This window comes from Penicillium brevicompactum (genome assembly GCF_028827555.1).
Source record: "Penicillium brevicompactum strain IBT 35665 chromosome Unknown utg000006l_segment0_segment0, whole genome shotgun sequence".
Lineage (NCBI taxonomy): Eukaryota > Fungi > Ascomycota > Eurotiomycetes > Eurotiales > Aspergillaceae > Penicillium > Penicillium brevicompactum.
In genome coordinates this window covers 4,958,846-4,970,872 of record NW_026623209.1, presented here as the reverse complement: position 1 = coordinate 4,970,872, position 12,027 = coordinate 4,958,846, and the positions used below count along the sequence as shown (strand labels likewise).

The window sequence follows — 12,027 nt, the reverse complement described above, 5'->3', positions numbered from 1 at the left end:
TGACCTAGCCTACTCTCCCTTGTCGTCTCTCACATGCCTCCGATCCCGAGATCCCACACCCAACCACAGCAGATCCGGCCGACTGTAGTGGCCCACCACATCTACAAAGGCCTTCGTCTTGTGAATATCATGCATGTATAGATCGGCATAAACAATGCCCTCCTCCGTCGGCGGAAGATGCTTCGAAAGAAGCCGGCCGTCAGGACCAAAGATAGCCGAGTTTCCACCTCCAGGCGAGTTCATAATCGCGCCTGTCTCAGTACGCATCTTGTCGATTCCATCTTGGCTAAGGACCGCTGTTGTGTGGAGTACAAATGACGACGACTCGATAGCGTAGGTACGTGCCAGCGCAGTGGTTCCTGGACACAATCATGTCAGCTTCATTGTACCCTGAGCAAGATCGTGAGAGATACACACCTTCTCTCGACATAGAGAACAGACTCTGATCATCTGGCCCGCCAAACTCAAACAATGGCGGCCAAGCCGCTACATGGATCGCTTCTCGTTGTGCGTAGGTGTGATACTTCAGCAAGGGCTGGATATGCTCCCAGCATGACAATGCGCCCACTCGTCCAACGGAGGTATCAACGACGCTATCGAGAGATTCTGCGAAGGCGTCACCGAAGACGGTTCGCTCCATATGTGTGGCTTTGATCTTCTTGCGGGTGGTGAGGATGGATCCCGTATCCGAGATTATCGCTTGGGAGATGTATAGACTGTCGTGGATGTTCTCGGAGAAACCGAGGACGACGACGATGTTGTTTTCTTTCGCGGATTGGCATATTTGAGTCATTTCGGGAGATGAGATCTTCAATGAGTTTTGAATATAGCGTGAGTGTAGTTCCTGATCGACGCAGCGTGTCCTTTATAGGTGAAAAACTTTTGTCAGTACAAATGAGACGCTCGGGATCGATTGTATATGTGCCCATTCAAGGCTTCAGGGGAGTAAAATACCTACCAGATCCAAGCCGGATAGCCTGGAATCCAGCATTCGGGGAAGGTCACCAGCTGTGCGCCGTTGGAGGCAGCCTCGGCGATAATTTTGCATGTCTTGTCGACGGTTGCTTTGAGATCAAGCCAGACGGGCTCGGCCTGGGTCACGGCAACACGGACTTGGGACAGCTTTGAGGTAGTCATCTGAACAATCAATGGAATGTGGAAGATTGTAAGAGGAAGGACAATGGGCAATGCTAAAGAGAATTAACCGCATATAAGGCGCGCCTTTGAAGCAATGACTAACTGGTATTGAATTATGCCACTTATGGTCAATAATAATCAACCCAGGAAGAAAAGATCTGCCAACTACTATCCAAACTGTTTTGTTATCTTAATACTGCACCAAGTGATTTGTCTATCATCTCTTTCCGGTAATCAATTATCGGAAGATACGGCCTTGCACCTCCACGCCGTGGGTCCTCAATATCACTGCGGATGCGAAGCTTCCGCCGCTAATCTACTTTTGGGTTCGTCTAATTTGAGGAGAACGATAAAAGGCGATTTCTGAGAGTGGGCCCAGCGGAGTTAGCTGAGTGGAGATTCTTAGCGGAGAGCGGGAGCATTCCGTCGAAAAGTGCGCTTTCAGGAAGGAAACTTCAGTGCGTCGAAAACAGAGTTCAGTTACTTTAGAACTCTAGTGATGTCCGAATTATCAGCAGAAGGGCGCTGCACGTTACTCTTGGGGCTGCGTCACGGGATTTACAGAGTAGGCGTCACAGCAACATCTCAATCAGGTCGAAGCCCTAACTCTACCAAATGTGAATTTTGCTCTGAACATTGGAAGTAAAGCATAGTTTCATAATATAATGTGTGTTTTAAAGCTTCGCAAAAAGCAAATCCGAGTTACAATGCATTCAATTCCATTATGTGCCTTAGAATAAATTCACGCCCTGCGTCGAAGCAAATCGTGCCCATCTGACCAAGCTCGAATCTGCTTGCCCCACATAAATAGCGGAATAGAAGTGAGCATGATGGCGACACTCACCGCGCCAAAAGTCGAAAAGAATTTCAATGTCCCACTCCTCACAACAAAATCATTAAAAACGAACGATAGCCCGAATGCAAAAGCACTTTTGGCAACCATCGCCAACCCAAAACAATCTCCTGCCCGCTGCCCGCAAGCATCATTCGTGTAAGCCACGATTCCTGTACATCCCATACCCACAGCGAAATTCAAAATTGCCATAAACACTCCGCATACCACAGCAGAGAGCCCATAATGCGTCGCAGCGCCCAACCCAAATGCACCCACGGCCATGGCAAGTGTCGCTGGAAGCATGACCGGTAGACGGAACTCGGGTTCGTATGTGCCGCCATTCCTGGTGGCCATGAAATTGCTGCTGAGATCACACAGCAGGCCGCTAATCAAAGTACCCAGCGCTGAACCGATCAAAGGTGCAATACCGGTGAGGTTGCCGACGGCGACTGTGGACATGTTGTAGGGTGGTGCAGTGAAGATCTGCGATGCGACAGCGCCGATGAGGATGGTCCAGGTAAAGGTTATCGACCACATGATGCAGCCCCAGACAACGATAGGGTCGATCAAGATCGCAAGGGGCTCGAGAAAGGCAAGAAGAAGGTCATTGCGTTTGCGTTCGAAAGTGACAGACTTAACGCTGGCGCTGGTCAAAGCCGGCAGGTCACTCTTTTCTTCGGCGTCGAGGCTCGAGCTTTTCAAAGTGCTATCATCCAAAGGCTTTTCTGGGTCGGCAGTGGTAGGGCGAGTTCCGGAGATCTCACGTTCGAATGTGGTCTCGGGGAAGAAGCAGATCACGGCCCCAAGAAGGACGCCGAACTGGATCGCCTGGAGCCAGAAGGCCCAGCGCCAAGAGAGTGCGGAAATCACATTGCCGCTGATGACGGGCGTGAGGTTGACTGAAACTATAACAGCAAAGTTCCACAGACCAACACGCCAGCCGCGCTCATCCACGTTGTAGATATCATTCAATGAAGCTGTACCAGCGAGGGCAAAGAATCCACCCATGCCCAGTCCTTAATAATCAGCACCAAAGACATGAGGTTCGATACGGGAAGTTACCTTGAAATACACGGGATGCAAGAAGCGAGACATAAGACTTGGATGCTGCAGCCCAACAGCACGCGGCGACCACCAAAATCGTCGTGAAGAGGTAAACAGGTCGCTTTCCAAAGCACCGGGCTGAGCAAGAGCAGACATAGGCACTGATCCCCAGAGCCATAACCAGGCTTCCGTTAAGCAGTGTGATATTGGTCAGGCTCACTTGGAGATCTGCGGCCACGGATAGAAAAGCCGGGACTAAGAGCGGGCCTAGAGATCCAGTCGCGCAGGAGCCAAAGATAATAGTAGCGAATAGAAGCTCTTTTTGTAAACGACTCCATGTGAGCGGGTCTGTGGTGGACGTCGAAAGTCCGAATAGTAGCTGGCGCTTCTCGGAAACCATTATGCTTGAGATGTTGAATACAAGAGACAAAGGGATGCGGCCTCTGAACCTCAATAAGTGTCTGGGACTTGAGCTTATACACACTGTATAGTTCGAAAAGCTCTCGGGCTAAAGCCTATCGGTGGCAGATCATTTATCACCACGGATTGTAATAACCATGGAGGAAGACCAACTCTCACAATCTTTCTATATTTATCAAATAGAGAATTGATACTGGGGGTTGGTTGGCATTGCGCATATGGTGTAGGGATTTGTCTTATCGGCGGCGGAACATGCTGAACCGCCTAGATTAGACCTCGAAGATGTCAGAGCCCACTTTAAGATATCCAGGAACAGGTACCCGTTGACCCAATCTAGGCGGTTCAGCATGTTCCGCCCCTGATAAGATAAAGCCCTGCAAACTTTCAGAAGTTCAGAGGTTCTAACCTTCCAAGGTTGGAAGGATGAAAAAGTCGATAGTCACACCGAGCTTATCATCGGCGAGGGCGAAGGCCCGCCGTTAAGTCTCGACGTCCCGATAATAAAAAAAAGGTAGGAATATCTAGCTGAATGGAGGAATTATTGAGTAAGGACGAAAGAAAACCATATAAGAAGCCCGATTTTCTGGGCTTTTGGGGGATTTGATTGTATCAGAGGCTTCACAGGAACCAACTTGACCTTGTCCAAAACATGAAAGTCCTCAAGCAGCTGTTCGCCACGATGAGTGTGCTTGCCATGTGCTGTACCTCTCGTGCTCACTATGAGCTGGGCGAAAATATGGTTCGTCGCACAAACGAGTTGACAAGGAAGGAAAATAAAAACCAGACGGTATACGACATTGTCAACAAATGGGATCTCGAAAACCTGACCATCGCTGCTGTTCGTGCCACACCGGTGAACTGGCCTCTTCCAATGCTCAACAAGAACTGGGATGGTGTAACTCTTGACCTGAACGCCACTGTCGAGTTAGGTGTCAATCTGATCAAAGAAGCTGCGGCGAATCAGGCGCGTGTGGTTGGGTTTCCTGAGGTTTGGTTTCCAGGTTACCCTAAAGTAAGTCTGTCTTTACGTCTTCTTATATCATCATTATATTGCAATGCTTGAATGTTAATCTCATTCAGGGTATCATTAATAATGCGAGTCCAAACCCTTGGTTTGAATACCATGTCAAGGATTATATCGAAAACTCCTTGGTTGTGAAGCGATAACTGGAACAAACTGGTTCAGGCAGCAATTGACAATGAAATCTATGTTGTAAGATTATGTATGCTTTCCTGATTGATTCGACCTCCTAACCTGCCTTTCTTAGGGCCTATCATTCTCTGAAAAAGACGCCGCCCATTTGTACATGGCGCAGGCCCTAATCGCCCCAGATGGAGAGATCCTTATTGATCGACACAAACTGAGACCATCTGCACAAGAGAGAGATCTCTGGACTGATGGGACACTAGATCAAATCTACGCTGTCACTACTCCTATCGGTCGAATTGGCATGTTGTCCTGTGGAGAGCACACGGCCCCTGAAGTGACTTTCATTATGCAATCTCAGACTGAGGACATTCATATCGGGTCTTGGCCGTGAGTTCTTCTATTGCAGCAGATTCTGGCATCCAAGTGATATCATGCTAATGTCTGATTACAGTCTAGTTCCAGACTTTGGAAATGCCTCTCTGACATACGAGTCCGCTGAAGTGATTACCGCACTCGGTCGTGTATACGCCATTTTGGGTGATGCAGTCGCCCTCCAAGCGGGCATCGGTACAGCAACTATTTTTCCTGCTGGATCCTCGGCTGTCTGGTCGCAGGTCACTGCAAATGCTTCATTTAATGAAATTCCTCTCGTTTATCAGTCATTCAACGCCACCGAATTTTCGAACACGACTTACAATACCGATGGTGAGATGTCGTGGGGGTCGCTACAAGGTATCAATCAGGGGTTCCCAAAGTACATTCCGCAGAAGACTGGAGAGTTTGTGGCTTGGCATCAGGATCTTTTGAACACTTTGTATGACCAGTCAGTTGTTTGATTCGGTGGGCGACATTGGATGGGATGCAAGATCCCGAGAAGGAAGTCCACAAATGGGAACGGGCTTCATGGGCATGAGAGTAGGAAAACAGCCCCTCTTCAGCGTTCATAGTACGGAGTATATTCCGTAAAATTGGGCCAAAATGATGATTGATTCCTATTCCTACAAGCACACTGCGCACATACACGTTGTACCGCAAAAGTTTCCGTCAGGGCAGGTGATGGCCCCACAGCTCCCCACAGCTCCCCACAATTTGGAAGTATGTATACTCACCAATATTTTTACGTCACCGCGCTACACAGAGCCAAGCTGTTACCTTCAAGAGGTATACTTGGATTGAACGACCTTGAAATTGTCTTGAAGCCCATAGGCAAATATTGAAGATGAAAGCTTCACTCTAAGGGGTATTGTAAAGATGATGGTGAGTATTCTTCAAATTGTGGAAAATTGTGGGACTATCACCTGACCTGACGGAAACTTTTGCTGTTTGCTCCCCGAGGTCCTCTTGGCATTTGACTAAGCATTGCTCACATCCATAGATGAAAAATCACAGAACTGTACTCCGTACGGAGTACGCAGTTTTCCCCCTACAGTATACATTTACTCCATGGGGCACAAATGTGACGTATCTCAAAAGACTGCCGAGTCCCGAGGTCATACGGAGGTCGTCTGTGGGGCGGTCTTCGCATTCACGACATCATTGATCATCTTGTTGGGTCCACTGGCTACGGACCCCTTCGGCACCGTCTACCGAACGTGGGATCCGTTCTCGGGACTGGCTTTTGTTTGCCGATGTTTATAAGAGTTTCTCGCCATCAACTTCAACTTCGTAGGTTTGTCAAACCCTTGGCACTTTGGAAAAATCAAAAGCCCAAATAAACCGGAATACCCAACACAATGTCTGTCAACAATGCCTGTTGCTCGTAAGTTTTCGTCAATGCAGCACAAACAATACCCGCGACTGAACATTCCCCTGCAGTATTTCCCCTGTTGTATGTCACAAATATGAAGCCAAGGGCGAGTACATCACTTTGAATGGCCTGAAGACCTGTACGTAGCCGCTTCCTCTCCGTCTCAAGATCATTTCACCAACCATATACTATAGACGTCACCGGTCCCGAGTCTGCAACCGAGGCCATCCTCATAATTTATGGTATGTAACTCCAAATTATGTCCCTCGCAGAGAGGAAAAAGAAAAGATGCAAGATGAAGATTTGACTGGGAGCACCACTCACTCTCATTTTCTTGTTAGACATCTTTGGCTTCTTCCCCCAGACTATCCAAGGTGCCGATATCCTCGCCGACTCCAGCGAAACTCGTAAATACCGCGTATTCATGCCGGACTTCTTCGAGGGCAAACCTGCCGACATTTCATGGTACCCTCCTGCCACTAAGGAGCACGCCGAAAGTATGAACGCCTTCTTCTCGACCCAAGCGATGCCCGAAAAGACTCTTTCAAGGCTTCCTGGTGTGGTGGAGGATGCGAACAAGACCGCAGGTGGAGGCACAGGCTTCACAAAGTGGGCTATCGTCGGCCACTGTTGGGGCGGCAAGATCTCCAGTCTCAGCGCAGGCAAGGACAACCAAATTTTCAAGGCAGCTGTGCAGTGCCACCCCGCCATGCTGGACCCCGCCGATGCTGCCGAGGTGAAAGTTCCCATGGCTTTACTCGCTTCCAAAGACGAGCCGGCGGGTGATGTTGCGGCATACAAGGCCAACTTGAAGGTTCCCAATCATGTCGAGACATTCTCTAGCCAGAGTCACGGATGGATGGCGGCACGCTCAAACTTGAGCGATACTCATGTGCAAAAGGAGTATGCGAGAGGCTATCAGACAATACTGGGCTTCTTGGAGCAGAACCTGTGAGTGCGATGGCTCAAACGTGTATAATATACCACTTGTAACTACCAGCTGTCTTTGAGGTCTACACAGACCGCTGAGCTAGAATATTTTGAGATTATGATTGTCATATATCAAAAGCCCTGGGATCCAAAAGTCCAATCCAAAAGCGACAGATCATCCCCCAAGTATCGGAAGCGATCTTGAGGATTGCCAGAGCAACAAGTCGAGGGCTACTGAGACCGGCAGAAATACGGTCGATGGGCCCATGATAAGTCCATCATTTCAACGGTCTTTGTAGTAGGCGTTCTTGATAGAGTTCCAAATCCCGCCATGGTTACGCGCTTCTTCTCTCTGGGGAACGTCAACAGGTTCACCATCAAGGCCAGTGTTGGTTACTGCGTTCTGTTGTTTTCCAAGATAATAGTCTGGCATGAAAGTTAGAAAAAAAAAAACCAAAATCACTCCTGTGGAAATTCATACCTGGCATCATCAGAGAAAACACGACCGGGATCACAGCAAGAAGGGTTGCGACGATAAAGATGACCCCATTAGTCCTAGTGTATGCTCGGATAGCGCCCTGGCGAATCGGATCATCCCATTCATACTTCGTGCGGAGTACTTTGATCGATCCATAGATCTTTTTCAAAGTAGCCTCGGAAGTACCGGCAGGGCATTCATCTCTCATGTAGGGAAGCATTTTCTCGGTCCAAATAGAGGAGGCAACTGTGTACCCGACTGAGCTTCCCAGTGTACTCCACAAAGACAAATTTGAGATGACAGTGGCCATGTCTTCGTGTGGCACAGAAGCCTGTGAGCCAACTCGGGCGCCAATAACCGTCAAAGCTCCGGTTCCGAGGAGAATTTGAGAAGCAACAAGGGCGCCCGTTTTCATGGTACTACGGCTGTGATCGGCCATGAGGATGGCATATCCAATCAGTTTGAGCACGGCACCCGTAACCATTAAGGTCTTGTACCGGTGGGTTTTGGCGTGAAGCAGGCCACCCAAAGGGCTGAACAGACAGAGACACAAAGTCGTAGTGCCCAGGAACACAGTCCACACATAGTTAGACCAAGGTTTGATGATGTAGATATAAGATGAAAAATAGTTGTTCCTTGTCGCACTGGCCATTTGGTTGAAGATGTCCACCATGACAGCAGCAAGAAACGCCTTGTTTTTGAGAATTCGACGAGGCATGATTGGCTTTGGCGCAAACCAAACTTCGAATATTCCGAACATTATCAAGACGACAATCCCGCACACCAACATAGCGATCATGCTAGCATTGCTCCAGCCACCTTTGGCAGATTGAGCTAGGGTGAAGGGGAGAAGAATGAGAGAGAAAGCAAGACCCAGAAGGACTAACCCAGCAAGATCAATCTCAATAATGCCACTCCATGCTAGGCTGGCATATGCCGAGGCTCCGTGGACTTTCTCACCACCTTTGCGAGCAATTCCGCTGTCTCCCATACTGATCATGCCAGCATTCTTGGCTTTATGTTGCATTCCGTAGAGATTCCAGATCGCGGGGATGAGGAGTACTGGAACCATGATTGCAAACATTCCCAGGCCCCATCTCCACTTGTCGGGAATAAAGCTTTCGGCAATAAATCCATTGACAAAGGTAGTGACCAAAAATGGAGTGCTTAGCATACCACCCCAGAAGGCTCGCCACTGGAGTGTTGTCAAGTCACCGACGATAATGTCACTGAGAAGATCCAGCCCAGATTTACCAAATGCCGTAAAGCATATCCCAACAGTGTATGCGGCGAGGTTTGTACAGCTAGCAGCGACTGCAAAGCCAATGGCGTAGAAAACAAGCACTACCAGGTAGGTTGTGGGTCTGGAAGTGATATCCGCAAGCTTTCCGATGAAAGGCTTCGAAATGGCGCGAATGATCTGACTCGCGGTATTCACTGCTCCAAGTTCTGCATGCATCGAAAACGAGGACGTCGCCATGGTGTTGAACTGGGAAGTGATTCCCTGATCCAAGGCATATGCAAACATAGTGAGGCCGATCGAGAACACCAGGGTTATGAGCAGCACCTTTCCCCGTTTTCCTGAGTGATACAGAACACGGTTGAAGGCTTCAACGCTGCTCACGCCGGGCTGCCCATTATTCGCTGGGGCTTCGGTAACTGCCACCTCCCCTTTGCTGTCGCCCTTGTGCTGAATGGTATCACACTCTAAATCCTGCATGGTGACATCTATGTTCGGATTGCTGGTCAAGTTAGTAGGACTCAAAGAAATTTGTAACAGCACATCTGCTAGATCATACGTTTTCGGCGCCATCTTTCTAGTTTCCTTGTCCGTTTCCTATGTGGCGAAGACCATAGATGAATAAATGTAGAGACGTATCAGCAAAGTAAAGTATCGTCTGTTTTGGTATACCGAATGAAGAGGAAGTAGGACATCTATCCAATATTCTGCATGAGAGACTTTCTCTTGATCATCTTATCTGATTGAAAATTTCCTGTCGCCCCCAACTTGACCATCAATCTATTTCTCTTATAGGACACGCTTGTCCCCCTCTGGTAATCCCGCGGTCTTGGCGGGTCTTCGGGGTCCCTGGCAAAAAATCAGGGTTCAACCTTTCTCACTTTTAACACTACTGACTTTCGCAAGTTGCGGAAACCGGTATGCGTACTCCTTACTCCGTGCCCTGTTATGTGTCTCTGTTCTCTTTCTTATCTCTAAGCACATGTTTTGTGCAGGGTAGATGACATTTTCAAGGGTTGAATACCAGATCCATGAAGTGATTCCAAGGTTGGTACGGAATACTCCCGAAGTGATGTCTTACAACGGATTTTGTGAGTGGATGGTGTGATGGATGTGCTTACAAGGCTAGCACAGATACGAGGTATGGTGTGGAGAGCACGGAGTAGGGTACACCTAAATATCTGGGCCCGCGTGGTAGAAAGGTTGCTCCCTTCCTATCACCTTTTCGCTATCCTCACCCCCTTGCCAGCCCGCCCGTGTGTTTCCAGGGTTGCTAGCTAAAGATCTAACCAAAGTGCTGGTTTTGCTCCCCCAGGCCCTTGATACGATTCCCGGTTCCGGGTTTCCATTGGTACGTAGTCATTTTAGAACCGCGGAATCGCCCGTGGACCTGAGTATTGGTGGCCCCCCTCCGTAAATATACAACATGGCGCCCACGAATTATTATTCCATTGACAACCCTGGAAATTTGTTTACATATTGATTTACACCTCAGCAACAACTAAGCGTGGAAAATTCCAAGGTTTGTCGTTGCTCCCTATACATTGTGACCAAAATCTCCCGAGGTCTTCACGACAAAGCTTCACGGGTATTTCCCCTGGTATTCTAGTCCCTTAGTTCCAAGCTCGCAATGATAAACTTGGCGGTAGGAATCATCTGAGTTTATTTCAACCTTGGGAGTGCTGAGAAATAGTTATCTATAAATTAATTTTATTACATTACTCCTTAGCCATTCCAACAAAAGTCGGAAAGTACAATTGAGAAAAAAGTTGGGGGGAACCAAAAAAAAGAAAATAAAAAGAGAGCGACATGGGGATCGAACCCATAATTTTTTGAGACCTGAACCGAAATCAAACGCCTTACCATTAGGCCAGCCGCCCTACTTCATGCAAAGTGGGGAATTATGATGTATGATGACCACACCTTTATATCTACACATCGGGTTGATTTCTATTTTCTTTTGTGCATTGTTTCCATGGTTATCCTCCAACTTTATCTGGATGTCTTAACTAGGCTTTTTTTTCCATCGTTGGTCTAAAACCTCGCCAAATCAACAAGGAGTGAATCTGAGTCAGTCGTAGTATTTTTGTCCAGTTATTTTTCAATTTCACCCTGACTCAACCCCAGTCGTTCTTCCGCCAAGACCTTCAGCCCCCGTGGGATGCAAGTGAAGAATCAGCGACAGCAAATGAAGTCAGGTTTAACGGAAACTAAAATTTAGACAAGAATGAAATGATTATGAAGTGAAAGTGAGATTGGGAACAAAACTCTGGATTCATGGCTCGTTATCTGGATTAAGTGAGAGGAGAGCTTGACCGATCAGTGAGCCAAAGGGGCTCCGACAATCCTCCTATCGTCTGCCGCCATCAGAAGCAAACTCACCCTTCTTGGGCTTTCGGGCTCTGCCAGCCCAATCAAGTAGCGAATTGGGGACAACCTTGAAATCTTCCACCGGAGTCCAATATCCTTGCTCATGTCATCCACTCATAGTGTCGTCCTTTGCAGTCCCACGTAGGCGATCTCGAATCAAAAGTCGTGGTCCATCTGTCGGGATATTCAAGAAATAGCTTCACAGCATCCCGAATGGCGCGCGCGTGGTCCAGAGCTAAAGGTCCCGGTTTGTCGCGCGGAAGATCTCTTTGCAGGAGGCTCCTGACAGGGTCTTTCAAGCTCCACTTGTGACTCAAGCGCTTGGTATCGTTTTGAGGGCGCAAAACGGCCTCGGGGGCGACGATGGCAGAGTCCACAATTCTGACATGCGTCAGGTCCAAGGCGTTTAGATGGGATTAGAGGTTGTGGCCAACGAGGATGGTGTTCGTATCAATAAGCTCGGCCAATTATCGACGGCCCGCATGCCAACATTCAAAGGCAGTTCCCTCTCTCCAGGCCTGATCCGGGGTCGAGTACGAGATGTCGGTCATATGGGTGAGCCAGTTGTGAACTTTCTGTTCTGGTTGCACATAGCTGTCTTTGAGGATTTACCCGATGAAGAAGTCAAGAGCGCTGATAGAGGCAAGCATCGAGCAACCGTCCGCCGGTTCCACCG

General features: G+C 48.4%; 5 protein-coding genes across 5 annotated transcripts; 2 read left to right on the top strand and 3 right to left on the bottom strand.

Moving 5' to 3' along the window:
- Nucleotides 1-9: 9 nt before the first annotated feature.
- Nucleotides 10-1,137, bottom strand: N7506_010099 (carbon-nitrogen hydrolase family protein; the record flags this gene model as incomplete). Its single annotated transcript, XM_056959392.1, has 3 exons — nucleotides 10-359; nucleotides 418-863; nucleotides 959-1,137. The coding sequence occupies 3 exons, from the start codon at nucleotides 1,135-1,137 to the stop codon at nucleotides 10-12; spliced, it is 975 nt and encodes a 324-aa protein (XP_056808782.1).
- Nucleotides 1,138-1,879: 742 nt separating this feature from the next.
- N7506_010098 (uncharacterized protein) lies at nucleotides 1,880-3,416 on the bottom strand (the record flags this gene model as incomplete). The annotated part of the gene is made up of 2 exons (XM_056959391.1): nucleotides 1,880-2,988; nucleotides 3,035-3,416. 2 exons carry the CDS (start codon nucleotides 3,414-3,416, stop codon nucleotides 1,880-1,882), a joined length of 1,491 nt encoding a protein of 496 aa, XP_056808781.1.
- A 669-nt stretch (nucleotides 3,417-4,085) lies between these two features.
- On the top strand, nucleotides 4,086-5,422 carry N7506_010097 (uncharacterized protein; the record flags this gene model as incomplete). Its single annotated transcript, XM_056959390.1, has 4 exons — nucleotides 4,086-4,448; nucleotides 4,623-4,649; nucleotides 4,705-4,973; nucleotides 5,038-5,422. The coding sequence occupies 4 exons, from the start codon at nucleotides 4,086-4,088 to the stop codon at nucleotides 5,420-5,422; spliced, it is 1,044 nt and encodes a 347-aa protein (XP_056808780.1).
- An 897-nt stretch (nucleotides 5,423-6,319) lies between these two features.
- N7506_010096 (dienelactone hydrolase family protein) lies at nucleotides 6,320-7,288 on the top strand (the record flags this gene model as incomplete). Its single annotated transcript, XM_056959389.1, has 4 exons — nucleotides 6,320-6,345; nucleotides 6,402-6,472; nucleotides 6,528-6,575; nucleotides 6,675-7,288. The coding sequence occupies 4 exons, from the start codon at nucleotides 6,320-6,322 to the stop codon at nucleotides 7,286-7,288; spliced, it is 759 nt and encodes a 252-aa protein (XP_056808779.1).
- Nucleotides 7,289-7,546: 258 nt separating this feature from the next.
- N7506_010095 (siderophore-dependent iron transporter) lies at nucleotides 7,547-9,554 on the bottom strand (the record flags this gene model as incomplete). Its single annotated transcript, XM_056959388.1, has 3 exons — nucleotides 7,547-7,689; nucleotides 7,745-9,483; nucleotides 9,541-9,554. 3 exons carry the CDS (start codon nucleotides 9,552-9,554, stop codon nucleotides 7,547-7,549), a joined length of 1,896 nt encoding a protein of 631 aa, XP_056808778.1.
- Between the last annotated feature and the right edge of the window lie 2,473 nt (nucleotides 9,555-12,027).